At 37.9% G+C, this 24,547-nt stretch overlaps 1 protein-coding gene across 2 annotated transcripts; it reads left to right on the plus strand.

Annotated features, from left to right (window-relative positions):
* The first annotated feature begins 250 nt into the window (after positions 1-250).
* On the plus strand, positions 251-22,673 carry garem2 (GRB2 associated regulator of MAPK1 subtype 2). Of its 2 annotated transcripts, none has more exons than XM_015390219.1 (7): positions 251-592; positions 6,498-6,638; positions 12,673-12,803; positions 13,037-13,202; positions 14,790-15,640; positions 18,592-18,761; positions 20,678-22,673. In XM_015390219.1, exons 1-7 carry the CDS (start codon positions 481-483, stop codon positions 21,276-21,278), a joined length of 2,172 nt encoding a protein of 723 aa, XP_015245705.1. In that variant the 5' UTR covers positions 251-480; the 3' UTR covers positions 21,279-22,673. The 2 variants fall into 2 exon arrangements, with proteins under 2 accessions (XP_015245705.1, XP_015245706.1); XM_015390220.1 differs by lacking the exon at positions 251-592 and adding an exon at positions 2,368-2,832.
* Positions 22,674-24,547: the final 1,874 nt, after the last annotated feature.

The following is a 24,547-nucleotide window of genomic DNA, read 5'->3' on the forward strand; positions in this document are numbered from 1 at the left end:
AGGGAGTCCCTACAGTAGGGACTTAAGTAGTACTTTAGAGTCACTTCATTAGGTGCGTTTAATTAGCCACACCTGGCTTCATCAAGGTTGTTCTTCATTTAGATTTATTGCTGAACCAAAAGTCATGGAAACTTATTTTCCCATTGACTGTGTGCAACAAGCGCCTCTGCCGGTGTTACAAAACACTCTTTGGCCACATTAAATGTTTGACTTGATTTTTAACGCTCGCGTGGGGGAGGCAGCAGGCAGAAACCGGTTGACCGAGTGGGAGCGCAGCGCACCCTCTCCCCCTCCTCTCCGCGCGCACCGAGCGAAGCTCCGCTCGGCTCCTCTCTCCTGCATTATTCAAACATGGCGAAACTCTTTTCCGTTACACCCCTTCGGTCACCGTCCTCCGCCTCGCCGTTACCGTCTCAACCACAGACACCAACTTTACCGTCACCGTTGCCGTTATCTCCGGCACCGTGATGACCCGGGAGGATGGAGAAGTTGTCGGCGAGCCTGTCGGAGATCACTTGGTGCCCCTTGGCGCTGCCGCTGGACGCGGTGGTCAGCAAGTACCGCCTGCCCACTCTGGTCCGCTTGGCCCACGGTAAGAGGGATAACCTGTTCCCGTGGGTTCTGCATCCACTGACACGACCTTTAATAACTATTGTCACTTATAAACCGTTGTCTTACTCTGACTAAACACCGCTTGCTTGGCAATGACAAGAAAAGTAATCATGAATTTTTTTTCTTTTGCCGTTTGCCAACGGAAAAAAAAGAGACAAAAGATAAAATTAGTGTTTGCGTAACTTTGTATAAGTAGACCATAGAAATAATATGAAAACTGGAGAAATGCAACAGAAAAATGTAGAGCTTAATGAGATGCCAATTTTATCAGTAGAAATTGTTAGCTTCCGGTAAAACTTTCAAAATAATACACTCTTATAATTTTTTTGAAGCGGTTTAGAGAAAAAAAAAGGTAAGTGAAAACAGAACAAAAAATTATTTACATATTTATATTCTTTTATTGAACTTGATCTTTTTGTTTTCTTACAAAAAAGCCGTATGCTCATTTTATTTTTTGTGGTGGCGGTGGGGGTGGGGGGTTAAGTAAAAGCATTGACATATATTTTTAGCTTAAAATTTCAGCATTATCAAAATAACATTACTTATCCATGGTATTTTTTGGCTGTAATACAGTGTATTTTTGTTCTATGAAAAGTTGAAAAGATCAGATACTCACTTTTGTACATCTGACTTTCCAAAATAATATCCATGGCAGGCGATATTGTGACAGCAAATTTTAAATACTGAAAGTTTTTTGTTTTTTTTATACCAGAAAAGTGAAAAGAAATAAGTGGAATACATCTAATGAGGCAAGAGAGAACCAAGGTTGAATAGAACAACAGTGACTTTATTTTTCTAACCTCTGTTTTACAGATTAGGACAGCTCACAACTAATTCCAATTTACAATGAAGACCTGGACACATATTTTATATATATATGTTATAATAATATTAGCAATTAACTTCAAACATGTATTTGGTTATCTTCCTTTTTTAGTTTCTTTATCCTGCACCATTGGACTCCAGTTATGGTAACTCAGATGATCTAAACTTCTTTTAAGTTGATTAAAGTAAACCTGCCATGCTTTCACTAAAGTACAGCAGGTTAACTAAGATAAATGTATTTAAATGAATTACTTTTCAACTGAGATATGTTAAAGTAAACATTTTTAAGAGGGAAACTTTTTTTCCTTTTAAATTTTTGTTAAAGTGAAAGAATGACATAATCTGAATACTAATGGATAATAGCATTAGCCAAACTAGTACAATTGTTTTAAAAGAATAGAGAAATAAGTCATGTCACTTATAGTTAGTAGATAAAAGGGATAATAATAATAATAAAAAAAAAACATACTGTTTTTTTTCCTTTTGCAAAGATTGCAATGATTACTTGCGTGGTAATCTTAACTGGTTCTGTGGCTCTGTTAATATAAAAAAAAAAAAAAAATACACTAGATATATTTTAGAGTCATATACACAGACTAGATATTCTATTGTCATTGACATATTTTAACTATTTTACTTGTCCATTGCTCTTAAGGTTTAGAAATGCAATTCTTTCTTTGACTTTTGTGTCACTAAGAACTGAGTATTTAAGGCAAACTATTAGTTTCTCTCTTAGTGCTATAGTTTTTCCTGTTGTTATTTGCTAATAACTACCTTCTTGATAGTAATTGGCCTTTACTTTTATTTTGAAATCAGTTTGGGGGGATTTCCGTCGCTCTTTGGTTAAATCTCTGTTTTTATTACTTTTTTCATCTTCAGCAGCGGAGCCACTACATTGGCTTTCAAATGAGTCCAATAACTCTCCTTTGGAGGTGTTAAGGAAATATTTTGATCCCGCATACTGTGTATTCTCCCCATGCTTTGTTCCCAGCACATTTCCGCACAAACTGCAGATTTTCTGTCTTCTCTATGGGAACGGCCGATGGGTGCTGCGGCCAAGTTTTTCCAGTCCAGGAGGCCCGGAAAGCCACAAAGTGTCTGTTGTGCTGCTGAAGTGCTGCTGAATCCTATTCATATGTAAATGCTGTAATCTGTCGGAGAATGTGGAGAATACTAACGAGGAGCGACAGCAAGGCAAACCTCCAACTTTTCTCCAGAAGTGCCCACCTAAAAAACAAAAAAGCGTTCGACGCTCCAGGGAAATTGCGCACCTCTTGGTGGCGCGCGCTTTTGTTTTGATCTATGCACCGCTTCCTAAATGCGCCTGATTTACCCCACAGATCCCCCCCTTGTTTTCAGTGCCAGCCAACGCAGATGCCAGTTATATACAATAGGGTAAGATGACAACTTTCTCAAGTCAACATCAACAGGCTGATTATCTGTATGCAGAAGCTGCCGTGTGGTTGCGTGAGTGCGTAAGGACCTAATGTGATGGGGAATTTCCTGCAACATTATGAATGCTCCAGATTGCACTATATTAAATTATCTAGAAGCCTAACTGATTGCGTGGTAGCAAACACACTTGGCCTCACAAAGGAAACCCTCAAACATTTATTATGCCACAAGATGGAGGTATGTTAAGGGTAGAACATGTCAAGGTCCAAAGGTCATTATGAAAATGAATGGTCATTTCATTAATTTTTCTAAACATTCATTCAGAATTCTAAATAGAAGGTAATGGTATATGATTGGAGACCTACAATATATGCATAAGATTTACTTGAAATGAAAAGTCACTTTAAATTATCTTTACTCCCTATTGCTTCAGCGACAAAAGGTGAAGATCAACAGTTTGATATCATAGAACATTTGGAGGTCTTTACTGAGATTTTTATGAATTAAATCACTTCATTTTCCCATGTATCTTAATTCTGTTATCTTGCAGGCCCTACTTTCTGAAATCATTGAAGTTTTCAGCTTTAGACCATCACTAAGCAGTTTCTAAATGCAAAGCAGAGCAGAAAGGGATGCAAGGTTTTCAAATCGAACCAAAAGGGAGAGTGTAGTTGTGCAGATCTTTGTAACTGCATTTTGTGGTGATTACAGCTGGGAGTATTTTGGAAATTATCAACAAAACCATTTTCTTTGGGCCAATTCTTCCTTAAAACTGGTTCAAAAGTTGACAGATTTCATGGAGGGCCTCTTTGAAAAGTTTCTAAGCCCTGTAAAACTGCTACTGCAGGGCTGCTTGTTTGTTTAGTCAATACAGAACCTGCTGGAAGGTGAATCTCTGGCCCAGCAGCAAGTCTAGCCTCTAACATGATGTCTTGCCCAGTGTTTAGCTCCAACAATCTTCTATACCAGCTTCCATTATGTAAAACCAGGCATTTCCATAGCTTAATGCTGGTACCGCTATGGTCTTTCACTGGGTTGGATATGTTAAGGAAGGGATGCAGTATTAGTTTTGTACCTGAAATAGAAATATATGATATATAAATGATTTTTTGTTTGGTTTAGAATGTTTCGTCCGAACAGGGAATCCTCTTTCTCATGCTTGCTCTGTCACCTACATACTCTAGATATTTCAACCAGAAAGTTTTATAATCTTTATTTTTTCAATATCTTTCTTCTTGCTACAATAAAGTCAATGGGGATGCCTACATTTCTGTAGATTTAATAGTTATTTTAAAAATTTAAAGAACTTTTGTTATTGATAGAGATGAGTTCTGTGATTTTTATTATTATTTTTTAAAGCTTTCACTATGGATTAACTTAACCCTGCTTTAAAGTTTTAAAAATCTTTTCACTTTTCAATAAATATGGCTATACTGCGTAACACAAGGCTCTGTGCTCTGACCGAATCCTTTACTTAGAGCTGGATAAGCTCCCAGCTGATCGTCTCTAATTCCAGCATGTCAATCAGAAATTCCCTATACACAGGAAGCAGCACCTGAAACTGGGAGAATATATCTCAGACTGTAGGACCATCAGCACCTGTTCTCCTGAAGGTTGTGTTCTTTTCCCTCTGTTTTTCGCCCTCATCACTGGGGGGGATGAGTCCACTAATGTGGGGGGTTGCTCATCTGGTGACCTGATGCTGCTAGAACAGTCTGTGGATTCATGCTTTGAAAATAGTGTTAAGCTCTATCTTCTTGTGCACATTTCCAGTCCCCGCTGTGGACTCATTCTGCTTTCTGGGCACCATCATCACCCAGGACCTTAAGTGGAAGTTGAACATAACCTCCCCTCACCAAGAAGGTACAGTAGAGGATGTACTTTACTCAGCATCTGAAAACCTTTAACCTGCAAAAATGACAACGCACTTCAACTCCGCCATCATTTAGTCCATCTTCTCCTCCTCCATACCCATATGAAACGCTGCTGCACAGAGGGTGATTGCCTGCAGTCTTTCTTCTCCTTAAGACCTGCATTCCTCCAGAGCTCAGAGACAAGCAGGAAGGTTGGCATCTTACCCCTCACAACCTGCGATAAATACGAATCCGGCGGATGGGTCCACTGCTATGAAGGACAGGTCCCATGATTTATTGCGAGTCCAAGCAAGCCTGATGCTCCGTGTTCAGAGGAAAAAGGGAAATGGTCACAAACAGTGGGGAATATTCTAAGTGCAGGTTAATATAATGTGAGTGTGTGGATAGTTCCGTATGAAATTAATGAAAATAGTTGTTTAGAATGGTTATCGAGTCAGGTATGTGGCGGGTAATCTTTGGTTTATTGAAAGGTTTTATCTGTCTCTGTATAAATGGGTTTGGCTGACATTTAAGCACAGATTCCAATATCTCTGCAGTGTGCTGACTGCTTATCCGATATTCTTGACAACGGTATTGCTGCTGAAGCTTCTGAAAAATGTAATTGGTCTACAGAACAATTGTGAGAAGTTCTTTTCTTTGCATGCTTTGTGTGTCAAATGTCACGGTTGCTAGGCGACATAGAGTATGCTGAGTGAGGGGTGGTGAAAGCCAAAGAAGGCTGGATCTGTTATTTTCACGGACCTCGAAGGACCCAGTCTAGGTACGCTGTGTCCGAAGGACACAACCGCCGGACTTAATACACTGCTGGACACTAACTGGTTCAGACTTTCCCATCATGGTAGGAGGCTGTGGTCCATCTGCACATCTTGCAACAAAAAACAGCTTCCCATCTGCAAGTGGCCTTATTGATATCGCCCAGATTTTCCACAGACATTTTCGTTTCTAATGATACAGATATCTCTGCACGTGTAAATTCTGTTTAAGTTGATCTGACATTTCTGTGTTCTTACGTTTTTAATATATATGCTACACTGCTCTTCATTGTCAAAAAGTGATGCTGTTTTTCTCTATCCGTACTATTCCTGTGCAACTTTGTTTCACACAATCTATTTCCAAGTACATTTCTTGTATGTTTGAAACACTAGCAGGCAATAAAGTTTTTTTTTTCTGATGTCTGTTAACTAATTTTCTCTAACAAACTTCTGACACCTTCACAGAACAGCTGCATTTATACTGAGATGATTCATGGAGGAACTCTTTGTGCTGATTGATTCTAAAAGCAGGCAGCTGTACTGGGTTTTATTTTTGAGACAGAGGGTCTATACATATAATGCTATGTTATATTTTGTGATATTTGTGTTTATGAAAACATTTGGAAGTCAGGAATTATTTATCCTTCAACTTTACATTTAGACTTTTGTGTTGGTCTAACACAAGCAAATACATCTCAGCACAATAAATGTCCATACATGCTTGTTTTCAACAGCATGTGTATTTCTGTGATTGAATTGGCCCACTGTGCTATCAGCTGAGATCAATGCAGTTGGGTAAGTGTGTGTGTATATAGGAAGGGAGGGGGTGTTTAATAGCAGGGTGCCAGCTGAAAAACAGTCCTGATAAGTAGCAGTTAGGGCTGGTGAGGCGTCACTAATGGTGGTGATTATGAACACCGAACACTGGCGGAGGTTCTTTCAGTGTTTTCCATCCTATATCTTTAAATTGAAAGTATAACACTGAAATGTAATTCCTGCATCATTCAGTTCTTACATATTCTGGTTTTCTGTGTTTCAGGCGAATGTGTGGAGGGTCTGTCAGAGGACGACACAGTGCTCCTGCACTCCTGTCGTCAGTGGACCACTGTAACGGCCCACAGCTTAGAGGAGGGTCATTACGTCATTGGGCCCAAGATTGACATTCCGCTGCAGTACCAGGGTAAGCGTGGACGCTCAAACACATTTACATCAAGTTTCACTATTAGTTTGGTTTCTCATGGACAAAGAAAGCAGCAAGTAGTCAAGAGTTTATCAGAAGCTAAAAATACCCATTGTTTATAAAATGTCCCATTCTGTCCGCGGCTAAAAATACTCATTTTTATTTTCCTTAAAGGTCAACATGTTCCACTTGTTCCAATTCCAGAGGGTTCGGTTTATTTAGTTTGAAGAGGGCAAGATAATGTCAAAAGTTAATGCTATGTTCAAAGGGTTGTTATACTGTAAGAAATAAAGTTTATATAAGTTCTTAGACATTTTACAAAAAGGTTCTGTCTTTGATAGATTCCCTAATAATTGGAAATGCAGAGAAAAATAGTGGAAAGGCACAAATGAGAGCGATGAAAAAATGCTGCATATTCACATCACATATCCTGTCTTTAAAACACCGTTAGTCAACAAAATGTACTTTTACAATGAATGGAGAAAAAAAATCCAAAGATTCTAGGTAGAATTTAACAATGCAGTGGAAAAACAAACAAGTTTAATGTTCAGCCCAAAACTTGATTTAAACTCTGTGAAGGTCATAGAGAAAAGATTCATTTTCTTGTCTGGTGAGTGGCTAAAAGTTTATGGAAATTATAGTAAACAAAAATAAAAACTTTTTTGTTTTTTGAAGCTGCAGCAAATGCTCTGCTAAAGCTCACAAACTGTGGTTGCTATTGAAACAGAAATACTATGTATGTTTTTGTACTTTCTTGTGACACCCCAATATATCAAGGTTGCGTTTGATCTAAAAGTAAAAATAATTAAATAATATACGATTAAGCACATTTTTATTTCAAGCAAGTTTTATCTTTATTTCAAATCCATTATTTAAATTAAACCTATTATTCTAATATTGTTTTATGAAATAAAGATTGAAAATTAAAAAGTCTAATGTAGATTTCCACTGACATTGAGTAAAATCAAGTCTCATTTAACCATAATGCACATTTATTATGTATACTGTTGCTGCAGCCCTTTCATTCATAGATCCAACCTGCTACCATGTGATCTCTCTATCCTCCTCCTGCTCAATGACTTGTGGTCTTCCTGCTGAATGACTGTAGTCAGGATGAGCTCATCCACACAATCCCATTCTTCCCTTTTAGTACAGTCTCATTATTTGCTGTGTAACTGGATCTTAATGCCTCATCTCCATCACTTCCTCCTCTGATGCAGCGCTGATGTCACCTCACACTGCTGCCGCCTCTCAGGCTCCGTTTTGGAAGACGGAATGAGCAGTCGTTTGGGAGGGGGATGCTGAGATCATCGTCAGAGATGTCACTGTTTCACATTGAAAATAAACTAATGCTAAAAATAACCTATTTTCCAATGGAATCAATGGTTCTCATTAAAATTACTTTTAGGGTAAAAGTAAAGGGCAGCATCAAGCCTTCAAAGTTCTAATCTGTGTTTTTACCAGGCTGCCTCAGTTTATATTGAATAAATATGATTTTTTTCCCCCTTTATTCTTCAAATGCATCAAATCTACAGCTTTATTGACTTTCCATTGTTGTAATTTCAGTGTGCCCCTATTTCAAGTGCAAAGGACTCCTTGGATAATATATTTCAAATGTCGCTTCCTGAGATCCACATCCACAATATTTGAGGGCCCTTAAAGTCCACAAAGCTGATGTGTGTTTTTATTGGCTGACATGTTAAAGCTCAGTTATAGAAGGGGGGAAAAGACTGAGGTTCACTGAAACTGATGTAATTTAAATGTCCATAAATAGTACTGACATTTTTTATTGATCCAATTTAACACAACTCCAATCCAAACTAAGATCTGAACTATCAACCAACTTTGTTCCATTTGTTTGATTTTAATACTGATCAGATACAGGTTAAATGAGGATAATCTTATTACTTTATTTTCTGTTGCATTGAAAACCAAAAACACAATTTTTTTTCATAGGTTCATGAAACAAAAACATCTAAATCTTTAGATTCATTGAAAATCAGGAATTATTGATCTGGTTAAAAGCATAATACATCTCTACCGATATTTGTTATTTAAAGTTTTGTGTATTTTGCTTTGAAATAAAAGGTAAATTGTTGCTTTTTTATGACAAGGGCAAGAAAAAAAAAACATTGATTAGACTCAAACTAAACGTAGAGAAAGTAACTCAAATTTCTATAAGCATATACTTCTATCGGCATCCCTGGTTGAAATTTGGGAAGATTTTCTATTGCCTCACTAAACGTTCTCTTTGTGAACGGACAAAAGAAACTTGGGATCTCTCTCCTTTTATTACTCTGACCAGATGTAGGGGAGTTTGGGTAATATTCTGTAAACTAATATGCCTTATTAATATGACATGTTTCTTTTTCTTTCACATTTTGAAGTGTTGCTAATACGAAAAGATATATCTTGGGTTTTTATCTTTAGAAAAAGGTCATGGGTTACAGATTAAAGGTGTTAAGACTTTCTGATTTCTAAAAACATAGAATTTAATGGGGTGCTTGTCTTTTTCAGTTATTTTATTTAAAAAAATGTACATCCAAATAATATATTATGTGTATATATGATATTATAATAGATCCTATATTTTCATAGGAAAAAAACTGTTTGATATGCTACCACATCCAAAGATTGATTTATTGTAATTTCTGATATCCTCCCAAGTGGAGCGATAATTGTAGATTGATGCATAATCAGATTTAGCATCATTATCGATACCAATTATCATTTTGAGTGACACATTAAAGCGGAAATTGTTTGACATCAGGTGAGGTAATGCATGTTTATGCAGATTTAAGAACATTTGTTTGTTTTAATGACTCTTTCTATATCACTATGATGTGTGGCTTGTTTAGGCTGTGTCTGCCTCACCTTTTTAATCTATACTGTGAAAGAACCATGTAGAGCTATGCAAACCTGATGTTGCACCACCCAAGGATCACTTATGGGCTTTTTAATTATAGCAGGTGTTTTGGCATCAGAGGACAACAGTGATGAGCTAACGTCTGGGGGATGACTTCATACAGGAAGTCTAAATAAACCTCTGATGAGAGCAATATAGGTTTCCCTCTGGGGAATAGACTGCAGGATGTCTCCCTTCTTCTCATCCGGGCTGTCTGCATCCTCCTCCTGCTTAGAGAGTCAGCGATGACACAAGTACAGATTGATTCTTTGGTTTTGAGGTTTTTCCAACACAGTCATTCCTGTAATACTGAAATAATTGCCTTAAGGGATTTTTCATAAAAGTAGCAGTTTATGGAACAATGATGCTGGACCATCTTAAAAGTATTGTGTTCTTAAGTCTATTTTTAATTTGAGATAATTTTTTTTTTGTTTTGCTATCATGATAAACTCTATTCTTTCCAGACTTTAAATAAAAAGACCCAGAATTTTACTAGTAAAACAATTGTTTTTATGCATTTTGTACCCAGAAAGATGAGCACAATCCAGAGAAGATTTATAAAGTTTATTCACAATACTGACATGAGACCAAAGAAGGTAGTCAGCTTCCTGTCAAAGTCTGCAAAAAGACAGTCTGACGAGTTGCAGAATGAGCAGGAATTGGAAAATGTTACCATTAGATCAGTAATTTCCACCCTGGTCCTCAAGGCACCCTGCCCTGCATGTTTTAGATGTTTTCCAGCTTTCACACACCCGTTATCAATTGATAGCAGATTATCAGGCTTTGCTGAACTGCAATCATCTGAATCAGGTGTGCTGAACCTCAAAAACATGCAGAGCAGGGTGCCTTGAGGACCAGGATTGAAAAACACTGCATTAGATGGCTTCTTTCCACTGGAGAAAACGCATCAATCTGAAGATGGTCCAACTGTTACTCCTAAGGGTCAGGGAAGGCTTCCCCAAAATGGTGGCTAAAAATGCCAATGGGACAGAGCTCAAAGTACACAACCAGTAACCATGAGAGACGGGAGGTAAGGTTAGGTCCAAAGTCTGTGAGGTGGAAATCTCATCATCTGAATCCAAAGACAATAGCAAGGGTAGGGTGCACCCAGGGGGTGGGGGAGCAAACAGGCTTCAGGCAAAGGTCACAAGATTAAGCCAATCAAGTTGGCAGACTTGAATGCTTGAAAGCTGTGGTTGGTATGGAAACAGACAGTCTCACACTGAATGACTGCAGACAGGAGCTTATGTAGACAGCAGCACAGGTGGGAACAATCAGCAGCCAGCATGAGCAGAGGCACAGGTGGAAACAATCATCAATCAGCAGCTATGGGAGTGGAATAAAACAAGACAGATCAGGATACTCATGTTAAAATTTGATTACATTCATGCTGCCTGATTTGGTCCGATAAAGATATTTTCCACTTGTAAAGTGGAAATAAGATGTGCATTGTGTTCAAGGGTTTGTGAACACAAAAACCCTTGAACACAAGAGAAACATGTTGGATCCACAGATTATCCTGACCTGCTGATCATCTGCTACAGGAAGAAGATGATTCATCAAAAACTGACTGCTAGCGAGCATTTGATAAAATCAAACAAGTCATTTCAGAAGTGATACAGTTTAAATTGTGATATATTAAAAAATATACATAGATGTCACAGCATTGTGTGGGGTACAAACATCACAGGAGATAACGCTGAACGATGCAGTATTCACCGTACAGAATCATTTCATTGTTGAAAGGTCAAAGTTTACCTCATCTCGGAAACTCCATTAACAGAATTTTTCCAGCAGAAATTCCAACATTAGTTGGTGTTTGTATGCAATTTGATGTCAGTTTTTGGTATTTACTATAATTACAATATGACATGAGGGCAGCATTAATTGGGTAAATGTGATTATTATTTCTAAACTAAAGTTATGTCAATTTATCATCTAAGAGTAAGGTTTAAATTTCCGCCAGCTCTAAAATTTGCCCCAAATTATTTCTTTCTGTTGTTTTATTACAATCTGCAATGTAATAAAAAAAACAATTAAAAAAAAACTCTTTCTAAAATACTAATCTAAAAAAAAAACTTTTTTTTGCATACCAGTAATTGGTCTTTTGTAATAATTTAATATATAACAGTCATGATTTTGTACTGTGGAAGGAAGCCGGAGTACCCAGAGAGAACCCACACATGCTCAGAGAGAAAATGCAAACTCCATGCAGAAAGACCCTGGGCCGGGAATCAACCCCAGAGCCTTCTTGATGGAAAGCAGCAGTGCTACCTACTGCGACACTGAGCAACCCTTAAGTTTCAAAAATCAGAAAAATCCCTGGCAAAACTGCAGTATTTTCCTTGTATTGTTTGTTTGATAGAAGCTGCTTTTCCTTAAGGTTTATCGTGATTTAAGAGGAGGGTGGCAGGGCTGTTAGAAAATTGTGTGCTTGATGTTCTGCTCTACCTCCCAAATCAAGAAAGAACACTTTGGTCTTTTCAATAGATATAGATACTTTATATATATATATATATATATATATATATATATATATATATATATATATATATATATATATATATATAAAAATGGACACTCCATTAAGGCATTTAATTGTTTAAAGAAAATTTGGTAAAGTGATCAATAAAGGTAGTGTTGTTTTTGAATGGGGTTTCACATTAAAACTGGTGTAGAATATATGAAATTTGTTGCATCCATATGTTCAAAATCAAATCAAGTTGAAAAAAGCTCCAAAAATGAGCTGCGTGAACTTGAATTCATAAAGATTACAGTCAGAGGGTGAGAAAAGGAAAGCAATGGCCTAAGAGAAAGAGTTGTGTGTGAGTGTCTCCATGGTGATCTGTCTCTGCTCTGAGTTAAAATGGGGGGCTTTTATTGGTTGCCATGCCAACCCCATTGGCTGTTAGTTAGCTGTGGGCTGGTGCCAGGTCAAAGGTCAGTGAGGTGTCTTTGTATTCCCGTGCAAACAGTGTAGATGTTACTTGCTTTTGCAGAAACTATTCATTCCTAATTTTTTTTTTCCTCTTCCTCTGCTTTTGTCCTTAAGTTTTTTTCTCTCTGTGTCTTCTGGGGTCATTTGAAATTTGCCTTTCATCTTTTTCTCATTTTAATGTTGCTCTTCAGGTAAATTCAAGTTACTGGATGAGGACCGAGACGTCAGGGACCCTGTCCAATATTTCTCCAGTGTGGAGGAAGTTGCTGGAGTCTTCCCTGACCGGGTCTTCGTCATGGAGACAATCACATTCAGTGTCAAGGTGAACACCAGTCTGCCCCTCCCTCCCACCATCCATCCATCCAGTTTACTTCCATTGAAATATAATCTGTAATTCTATTGTGAACTCAATAGTAACGTAAAATGTCTAGAAAACTGTATTCAACAGTGGGTTGCCTGAATTCAGTGTTTGATTTTACAGAACAGTTTAAAACCCGACATTCAGAGCTAACAAGGATTTACTGTCATGTTCATGGGAAAGCTGTTCTCTTCCAGGTGGTATCTGGGGAGTTCAGTGAGGACAGCGAGCCCTACAGCTTCACTTTGCAGGCTGGAGATGAACTGTCATTGATGGGCAAGGCAGAGCTCCTGTGTGCAACACCCCCAAAAGAAAAGACGGGGCTGAGCGCACTCTTGAGACGGTTGGGAAAGACTCCAAGAAGTAAGTCGAACTGTTGAATTCAAGTTTGTAGGATATCTGATGCACACAGAGCTAAAAACTGATGTAGTAACCCACAGGCAGAACTGAGAGATTATTTTTCTTTGTTTCTCTATTTGTCTATATGCAGAGTCTGGACTTGTTTGGAAAAGTTTACATCCTGTCACCGAAAGGTGTAATACTGTTTTTAAAAAAAATAAATCCAAAAAGCGGTGCGAAGAGCTAAGATTCAAAACCCACTTTAAATCTAGAAACACTGTTTACTTGACTTTACATTAGTTAAATGCATTGTTTTTATATATTATATAATACACACAATTTATCTGATATTAAGAAACAAAACATATTGTTCCTTGAATATTATTCTTTTTATCAATTTAATGCTGATAAGTTAGGGGTCAGCGTATAGACGCATCTCTCTTTTATAAGAAAGATTAACTACTTTGTAAAAAAAAAAAAAAAAAGACTTCATGAGCAAACAGTTCTGCAATTTAAGAAAAACAGTTGTCAATAGAAATTGCAAAGATTTTGAGAATTTCATCATCTTCAGCACATTATAAGAGGATTCTGAAAATCTGGGAGGATCTTTGTACACAAGGGACACTGCTGAGAATCAATTTCTAATGGTAGTGATTTTTAGGCCCTCAGGCTGCACTGCATTAATAAAAAATGTTTAAACTTCACCATGTGAGGAAAAAACACATCTTTAAACACTATCCAGAAAGGCCCCTGCCTTCACTTGGCTTCAGCTCGTCTTAAATGGGCTGAGGTGGGACAAAAAAAACTGTCTTAATACCTGATGAATGTGAAATTCTTTTTGGAAAACATGAACATTGCCTGCTTGAGGCTAAACCGCCCGAAAAAAGACTGTCAGAGAAAACATCTCACTTTAGAAACTACATAAACATGTCTCCAGAGCTCCCAAATTCTTAGAATCCTGTGTAAAGACGAGCTGATGCAACCCACTGGTAAACATGTACATGTGTTTTGAAACTCTGAATTCAATAGATTTTTAGTTTGTCATTCTTAATGTTTCATTTATATTATTTGTACCATTTTTCATCATTTGCAAATTATCAGTCTTTGGTTTTCTTGCAACAATTTCATCTACAGTTTACATCAGTGTTATGAACATAGCAACGCTGAATATTCAGTGATTGTTGAAAGTATATGTCGTTTACATCGTCTGATGATTTATTTTTTTAATGCATTTCTCTTTTTTAAGACGTAAGGGTTAAAATCAAATTATTCCTTTCAATATATCCAAAGCAATGCCACCAGGAGAGCTATTTTGCTGCAACCTCTGTGTTGATGTCATATATTGTAACTTATTTACAAATAAAAAATGTAACAGGCACAGTCAAGGAAACGCTACAATAAGAAAACAAAATTATGTTTAACGTATCTAACATACCATTAAATTTAAATGTAAGTTGCAAAGAAAGTAACTCTAAGTCTTGAAAAGTTTCCTTTAGATATCCGTCATTTAGATAAACTTTAAGGTCCCTTTTTAAGCTAAGGTTTAAAGCATTACCCATAAAGATTGTCTTCAATCGGTTCTTTACACTCTTGCTTTTTCTGATCCTTTAGGTAAAACACCCTGTCTAGTGTGTATGAACCATCGCACCAACCAGAGTGTCAGTTTGCCCTTTGGCTGCAGGGGACGCTTTTGTACGCGTTCCCCCCTGGAGCAAGGCATGCTGGGAGGGGAGCATACAGTGCGCAGCATCATTGAGAGAGTTCGCCTGCCTGTTAACGTTTCTGTGCCTTCCCGGCCGCCGCGGAACATCTACGACCGCCATGCCGTGCGAGAAGGACACCGTTACAAGCTGCTCAACATCGTCAGCAAGACAGTGGTGCTGTGTTTGGTTCTTCGGCGACAGGAAGTTTCCCCCTCACACTTCCTGCTGCTGCGCTGCATGCCCCGTTTTAACGTGGCGGAGGCTTCTGTTCATACAGCAGCTCTAGAGAGCCTCCTGCTGAGGCACGCCTTCGACCCGGACGCCTACTCGCGGGCCGTTCGAGAAACGCGGCCAGAGCTGGAGTGTATGACAGAGGAGTGTGTGAGCCCTCGGCGCTCTCGCCTGTGTGTGTCAGGTCAAGACTCGCTGGCCCCGGCACTGCAGCGCTTCTCAATGTGTGGATACGTAGGTGGGGTTTCAGAAAACCTATCACAACGCTGCAGGGACTCTGTAGGAGAGCGGCTGGGGGAGGGACCTGGCGATGAGAGGGAGTATGTGACTCCTGAGTGGAGTGAAGATGAGTTGAGGACCAGTGAGGAGATCCCCTATGAAGAACTCTGGACCAATCAGAACGCAGAGAGTTTGGGAAAAGAACCAAACCTTATATCCTTTCACACGTCTTCCTCTTTGGACGGTTCTCTTGGTACCATGGTGACAACAGTGTCTAGCCCACCACCTATACCTCCAAAATCCGATGCTGTGAGTGTCATCATATACTGTCCCTTCCTGGGTTCATCTGTCTTTGATCTGTTTCATCCCTCCATAACTGCATCCGGCCCTTAAAAGTCTAAATGCTTGAATAATTCATATATAAGAGCTTTTAAAGCTCCATGAACACTAACGGAGACAAACTGTTTTCCCAGAAAGGTTCCTCTATACAGAAACTGTGCTTAGAATGAGAAGGGATATTTAAAAGGGAAACAAACAGCAGGTTTGGCCCAAAGGTTCCAACACTGATTGTGAGTTGTGTGAATTTATTATTAAGGTGGAAATTTGTTTTATCTAAGGTTATTGAATTTATTTGTTTTATTTCCAGCATGACTTCCAGTAAGTGCTGAGGCTGGTCAATAAAGGCAAACACTGAGACACCCATCTCAGCATACTAGAAACGATTAAAGGATCATAGAGAGATGCCTTGCATTGATTCCTCCTCAGAGAATGGTTAATTAAAGTCCGTATATTACCTCCACCTGCTGGAAGAAAAAAGGAAACAAGACTGAAAGGAAGGAATTCATGGTAGAAGTGAAGAAGGAATCATGAGAGGGAAAGGGAATAAAGGACAGGAGCAAAGAGAAAAAAACAAAAGGAAAGAGCATGAAGTATGGAAAGAAGGATGATGGAAGCAACAGGTGGAAAGGGAAGTAATGAGTGAAGAGAGATTTAAAAATGGAAAATACAGAAGTTAGGAGACAAGAAGGATGATACTAATAATAAAAAAGAAAGGTAGGAACAAAGAGAGGGAAAAAAGCAAACCAAGTCGGTGGAAGGAAATGGGATGGGGAAGAGAAACAGAGTAGGGAAGCTGTTTTTTGGCAACAGATTACATTTCACCTTCTGCTGTTGCCAACACGTCGTGAGACGTCATCTATTCCGTTGTTGAGAATCTGATGAAAACAGCCAAATGCATTTGTGGTAATAACTAGAACTTTCTCACACCTCACTCTCTGCTACATTCCAAGTGTTTTAACACTTTGTCAGCTCCTGTTCCAGAGAACACTAAACTTTGGATTGTGACCACAGTCTTACTTTTCTTTGCTCAGAGTATAGTCCCTTTTATAAGAGGCAACCACAAAAGGCTAAAGAAGCCCAGCAAGGTCGCTTTGAGGCTTCAGACATTGATATATCAATGCAGAACCTGAATGTGTGACCAACTATATGAGCTTCCTTTTTCGATAACATTATCCCCACAGATGGAAGTCTGGACAGAGCCATTGAATGGAATACATACTTCAGTAGCTTCAGTTCAGGATTACGCTCAGCAACCTTCTCTCCTGCTCCCATCACACCCTCCTTTGACCCAAGGTCCAGATGGAGTTCTGAAGACCTGTGCATAGCAGCTCTGTTGGATTCTTCAGCACCTCATCTAACTCTGTCTGACCGAGGAGACGGTTCCAGTGAACTGGAATACCTCCTGTCTTGTTCCAATACCAAAGAAAACTCAGCCAACAGTCCTTAATTCCGTAAAAGTTCAAAAAATATCCACTGGACTTTGTTTCCAAAATCTGAAGACGTTTCGCCACCTCTCCAGGAAGCTTTCTCAATTCAAATGCATTTGAACAACAACATTTGAATTGAGAAAGCTTCCTGGAGAGGTGGCGAAACGTCTTCAAACCTTGGAAACCAAGTCCAGTGGATATTCTTTGAACTTTTACGGAATGACTATGACCTGGATGACCGAGAATCTTCATCAGCATAACAGTCCTTAATGACTGTAAAGCTGTTGCCCTGACAGCCCACATAATGAAGGTCCTACAGAGATTCCTGTTGGCCCATCTACTATTGCTTACAGCCATGGAGTTGGAGTTAAATATGCTATCATACACCTGCCTCAATGAACCAACTGTCATTTAGACAAGGTAGAGGATCATGTTTTGTAATTTCTCCAGTGCATTCAACACAACTCAGCCTGGCAAATGCAATGAGTTGATGAGGAAGGCTGGCTGAAAGTCATCTAGAAACACAAAGAAAAATTATTTATAAAATGAGGAATATTATGGGTAATAGTGACCATAAATTTAAGAAATGGCAACACATTTTCAGTCAAAAGCTTCTCCAGATCTGGTGCGAAACAAATCACTACAGAAGATTATCCCTGCCTAAAGCTATTATCTGTATAAATCATTAAGACAAAAGTTTTTTTAGTCTCTAGACGCCTTTATTTAGTTATTTTTGAAAGTATGCAGACAGGGAAAAGGGTTACAAGATGGGAGAGACCTTTTGAGAAAGGTCAACACCCCTAATAACATATTTGTACAGATGCAAGGTATCAGGAGAGAAAGGAAATTATCAAGGACAGATCGGGATTAAAAAAGAGGTGTATTTAGGAAGCAAGAAAGAAGGGAAGGAAGGAGTAGGGAGGAAAAGGGGATGGAAGACAAGAAACGAGACGATGGGATGAAAAGAAAAAACGGAATGGTCAATTTATTCATACTGAAAGTCTTATTAACTTTTACACATGCAGTCAGAAATATTTCTCATTTCATAACCTTATTTTTCTGCCTCTGGCTAAAATGGATGATATATTAGAGAATTAAATAATGTATATTATTTAAACGCATAGTTTATAGTTTCAGTAATTTTTTTTCTCAGCACGTTAATGTGTTTAAGGGTGTCTCAAAGGGGCATTATCATGCTTTTGTTTTATTTATATAACTTTTTTCTTTCTGAGAGGCCTGTGTGGGTGAAGATATCTGCTTAGCAACTTAATTATAGCCTCTCAAACAGTCTTCTTCATTCCTGATATTTAGCCTGCCAGAACAATGGGTTGTCTTGGAAGTATGTGTGAAGCCTGCTGTGTGTGTAAGAGAGTTTGTTTGAGGTGTAAAGGTCACCAAGTTTGACATTTATCAAGACGACACACAGAATTACATAACCCCCTGAGAAGTGCTGGGTGTTATCTTTTTTGCTGATGTATGCGTGTTTTCATGCAGGTGAGGGAGGAGTGTCGCTACTTGCTCGCCCCTCCGGTGCCACCACGCTGCTCTAAAGGAGGCTCCATCTCCAGTCCAGTCCCCAGCCCTCCTGTGCCACCTCGGTTCCCTAAAACCTCCACTTCTCCAAGATCAAACCTCTCCTTCTACTCCTCCGGACTGCATGACAGGTGCAGTAACGTACAAGAATAAAAGTAAAAAGCTAAAGCTAAGAGTATTTCAGGTTTCAGGGGCCAGTTCAGAGTGTCAGAAATTTAAGTTTGTTTCATGCTAAATAAACAAACACATTTTTATATATATTTAAAATGGAAATGTATCAAGGTGTTATAGCAATTATTTTTAAGTTATGATTATTTGGGGAATAAAGGCTGTAGAATATTAACTGGAAAGTTTGACAACATGTGGATTTTTTTCGCTTTTCAATGTTATTCAGATAACAAGAAAATAAAAAAATGTTTTTTGCTGCATTAGTATCCATTTACACCAAAGAAAGAACACTATCAGAAAAAAAGACAACCAAAGATTAGCTTCAGAAAAAATTGGGTTCCTTTTCCAATCCTGTAAAAACAAAGCAAAGATGATGCATAAGATGACAAAAAGAAAATAATATCAAAGATGTTTAGTGATATTTGAAGACAGAGTAGCAACACTAAGGTAAATAAGACGGAATGCTTCTCTACTGGATACTATGATTTCACAATGTCTTTAACCTGTAATAGATCAATGTATTTTGGGTCTGCAGGTATTAAGTGTCCTTTTTCTTTCCAGGTGAAATCTGGGATTTATAGTCTTTAATAGTTAATAACATGCTAAATATGAAATTATTAATACAGTAAACCTCAGGAATTGATTGATATTATTCTTCCTTTTTACGAATTTGATACCTTGCCTCCCTATTATTTAGGTAAAACTGTCTTTGCAAAATGCTTATCACAGCTTTAATGGGTTTCTGACATGTAAAAAGTGTTAACAAAATAAGTTTGGGCGACCTAAAAAGCATACCACAATATAAGGTTTCGAATTGAAGCTTTGATTGAAGCAATAATTGAAGCTTTTTAAATACTATGCAAAATAAGGACTAGGCGGAGAAAAAGGCTTGATTTACCTTAAAGGGATTCCTTTTGAATTAAACCTTTGGCTTTAACCATTTAAAATAGAATAAAAGAACAATAAATGATGATCCAATATATTTTTAAAAGTTTAAATGTGCAAAACATTCAGCAAATAATTATTTTATCTATCAATGATTTTATCATATGGCGTCAATACCATGTACCTTTTTGGTCTTTTGCAACTTGTGGATGAGACTGGCTCAGGTGATTGATTTGTTTGACACTTTAAGTGGACATAGCTTCCAGACAGCATCGCTCTGAGTTTTGTCTGAGTTCAAATATCCAAATACTTCCCAGTCGGCCTCAGCAGAAGGCTGCTTACACTGAGCCCAGTTCTGCTGGAGCTTTCGTCCTGTTAAAAGGCAGTTTTCCCTCTCTACTGTCGCTACATGCATGCTTGGTGTAAAGGTATTGATTTGGAGTCAATAAGTTAATGCAATCAGCTGGTTTTCCTTAGATAACAAACTTTTTACCATCTGACTGTATGATCTGCTTGAATTGTCTCTGTAAAGTGCCTTAAAATGACAAGTGTTGTGAATTGGTGCTTTATGAATACACTGAATTGAATTGATATCCTTCCTCTTTTGTCGACAATGTCTTCAGACTCATTCCTTCTAACTATTGGCTATAGTTTTAAAACAGTACAGTTAAGAAAGCCAAGCTTGCTACTTTGCATGTAGTTAACAGAGCAGTGGGAGCTAATGGCTAAGACTCTATCCAAACTAGTTCCAGACCTTTTTTTCCAGTAATTATTGAACATATTTTTTATTTTTGTTTATTATAATGTGATATATATCATCATCTTTTTATCACCCACTGTTAATGTCAAATTTCCTTTAACACAAAGTTCCTCGCAGGGGTTTTTAGAGCTGAAATGTAAATGTAGTTCATATATGTTCTCATCCAGCTATAGCTTCCAATTTAATGTTAATAACATGATTCCTAATGTTTGTGTGTATGTGTCTGTGTGCCAGCTCCTCGCCCTCCCCGGGCGCCACCCTCTACTGTTACCCTTGTTCCTGGACTGACTGTCCTGCTCCTAATCCAGCCATTCCTGATCCGGGCTCTGGAGTCTCTGCAGACAACACATCTAGCCCACAGCCTGCACAGGCCACCTGGGCCGAGCCGTGGGTAGAGCCCTTCACATCCCCCACACCTCGGCTCAGGCCACCACCCCCACAGAGCAGATTTGCACCGTTTGGCGCGTTAAACCCGTTTAACCGCCAGTCGCCTTGCCCTTCACCCGAAACTGTTACCAATCCTACGAATGATTCTTCCAGAGGCGCAGAAGGCGGTGGGACATCAACAAGTAGGACTGATGGATCCTCTCCTCCACCTGACTCCACCTGGAGGCCTCCTACTGACCTTTCTGTACTATCATTGGAGGAAGTCTCAGCATGCCTGCGTTTTATTGGCCTACCAGAGGCAGCAATCGCCATCTTTCAGAGGGAGCGAATAGACGGCAGCCTTTTGGTGCAGCTGACTGAGGACATTCTGTCACATGACTTCCACCTGAGCCGTCTCCATGTGACTAAAATCACACAATTCATACAGGGATGGAGGCCCAAAATCTAAACCTCAATATCCTGATACTGTGCCTGTTGGCTACTCAGCCATCCTGAATGTGCCTTCCACTGTGACCCACGGGCTGCTGAGCCCCCCTGCTTGAAGCCTAAGGAAACCACGCCCCACTGTGGTTAAACTGCAGAACTGACTCTTGACTCTATGGCTGCAGATTTTTTTCTTTTGATTTCAGACTGGAATTTGTTTACTAACTTTGGCTCCAAATGAGAATTAAAAAATTAAAATGTACCACTTCAGTTCGTATTCTAATTTCACCCTTCAGTTATTCAGCAGAAAAACACCAAATGGAGTCTTGAGGCCAGCATTAAATCTGATCTGATGAAAACAATCTCTAGATTTGACTAACAAAATATCTTTTTTGTTTTTCAATTAGTAGTTATTATGTAATTTAAGTGTTATCCCATAAAATCTGAACTACTGTCTTGTAAGATGAATAACACTAGGCATGTCTTTTAAACTGGCCTCGTCCACAACTGTCTTTGCCTCATTAAGCTTTGGTGGTATGTGATTTGAATAAAGTAGGAGCTAAAAGATAACTACGTAAACAGAATAAAGTAAAAATAAATATTATTGTGATAGGGCCAATTAGATGCAAATTGAGGTTAAACAACTTCTAAATGTTCAACCTTGTATACCTGTCATATTCAGAGCTGCGTACCATTGCCCAAACCTTATACAATTATAATTTTTTTTACCTCACATTACTTGTTCTCATATGCTTTAATTGCCCCCAAGAATGAAACTACACTAAGATCACTATTTATTTAGTATTTAATAAGATTAGAGACATACATTTCCACAGTTTAAACCCCAAGAGTAGAATTTAGTATTGAAGTTTAAGTATTGAAGTCAAATTCTGTGACATTTGGGTTTTTAAACAGTTTTTAGAATCAATTCAACACAAATAATGAATCAATGACTAATTTAGAAGTATTAAAATACTAGCAGTATGCAGAGACTCATCTGTTTTCTAGGACAATAAAATGGCCACTTGTATTCAGATAAGCATGAAGATGCAACTTCTGTTTTGCTGTTTGTTGATTATCCCTGATTGTGTCATTGCAATGAAAACTGCAATTGCTGAATTATGTCAGACAAAGTGATTTCATTTAAAACATGGTGTTTCTAAAATTAAGTGGTCTTTAGACGGATCAAAGGGCCTCTTTCTCAAATCGGAATCTTGTGTTATCTTACAAACTCCTCACCCCAGAAGTGGTGTGTACGCGTAAAATCGTGATATCTACCTGTAAATGCATGACCGCCATCAAAGGAAAGAAGCAGAAATGAATAAATGATATGCTAAATAAATCAAAACTGAATGACCTTTCATATTTTCTTAGTTAGGATATTTGCACAATATGCAATTAATGACCTTGCAGAAAATGATACAGCTGGTCTGATAAAACCGGTCACTCTGTAAGGTATGATTCGATCCCTGTCCGCAACAAATCATCCACACCAGCGCCATTGAAAAAGAATGCTTTTGTGACTGTTATACTGTGGATTTAGGTAGGGGAAGTTATTGTATAGTTTATCACTGTAAAAAATGTGATTGTGATTAAAAGTTTGATTTATTGTCAAACAAAAGTTTCAAGTTAAGGGTTTCAGAAAACTTTAAAAAAATGATACTATTCGAATATTTTTCCCACTGGTGTAAACTGACTGCAGAAATAAATAACGTAAAACTATCAAATGAACTTAGTGTGTGGAATTAAGTGAGAAGTATCCAACTACTTTATGTAATGTGGAAGTGCTGAAAAGTAGCAACAAAAAGCAATATTCAGAGGTATGTATTCTGAGAGCAGTATTTGAGTTTGCTCTGCTTATGGGACTGCAAAGAAGTTGTAAAGACAGTTTTTTTTTCACTATTACCACTATCACAAGCAATACTACACAATATAATGAAGCTATGTGTCCATACAGTCTATCCCTACTGTACATACACTCTATGCTGGTCTAGATCTAAATGCAAAGAAAACTGATTTTCTTTCAACAATAACTCATTTCAAGTTTGTTTCTTTGTTTGCATCATTCCCGGATGATGGGTGTAAAATCTTTAGTGTGCTGCTGCATGAAGACTAAATGGGTTATTTTGGTTTACTCTCTAACTTATATTTATTTTTGTTATTGTGATGATCACCTGACTTTCAAGAAAACGCAACTGCTCAATACACAGCCTGTGAAATTAAACTCTCCTGCCTAGTCAGTTAATGCAAGCGGCAGACATGACAAGGTAAGTCAATCTTCATCTGTACAGACAGAGCATCTGCATAGCATTACATGAAATTAAGTAACCTTACTGTGAGGTCAGAGTTGCATTTTTTCAGACATGTTAAAGGTGCCAAGTGCATTTGGGGTATCATGCTATAACATTCACAAAACAGGCTATTAAAGGTACGTTATACATATAGAATGCAGAGATACAAAATCCTATTGCATCAATTATTTTCATTTTACTTTTAAAATCTTACAAATAAATAATAGTTAATGAAACAGATCTAAGCTCTTAAGTGAAATTATTTTGCTTTCTTAAACTTTGATAAATAAAAGATCATTTTCTATTCTTTGTATTCAAAACATGAATGTTGATGAATGTTTGTCATGAGCCGATCTTCTTAAAGAGGTGCAGATTACCATTCTCAAAGTATGAGTTAATAGTGATGAAAACCAGGGGAGGTCTCACACCTGTCAAAGGACATGCTCTGTATCTTAATACTTAAAAAGTTATTACTGCAGTGGATAAAAGTGTCTACTTTTTGAGGTGTAATCGATTGTTTCAAGCTAAATATCTGAACCACTGAGTAACTACTATAAATGATCCTTAAAAACATTGTTTTAAACCCTACAATTCCTATAAAATGAGATATTTTGCACAAAAACTGATCTATAAACTGGAAGTGATTATTTAAAAAAAATCTGAATTTTATCTTTATTATTCTTTGTGAACAGTTTTTTTTTGTTTTAAAGGAATAACTCAAGATAATATCTTGAAGTTTCTAAATGGTCATTGATTTTTTAGTATTGTTTTGTCTTTCATGTTTGCATTTTTCGAATTTGGAAAAGTCAACAGCAAGTATGAAGTATTTTAACTCTGCAGACATTACCCAGACAGACCTCAAAGTGATTAACAAGTCCAGAAAAACATCAGAATAATTTCCTGAGAGTTGCGTTCCTTCTTCACTGTCGCCCTGAAGATAACAGAACGGCAGAACTGCTTTGCTTAAGTGCAGCTAGAAAGAAATGCCAAAGATACAGTAGAA

This window comes from Cyprinodon variegatus, unplaced genomic scaffold (genome assembly GCF_000732505.1).
Source record: "Cyprinodon variegatus isolate N-32 unplaced genomic scaffold, C_variegatus-1.0 Scaffold489, whole genome shotgun sequence".
In the NCBI taxonomy this organism is placed as follows: Eukaryota; Metazoa; Chordata; class Actinopteri; order Cyprinodontiformes; family Cyprinodontidae; genus Cyprinodon; species Cyprinodon variegatus.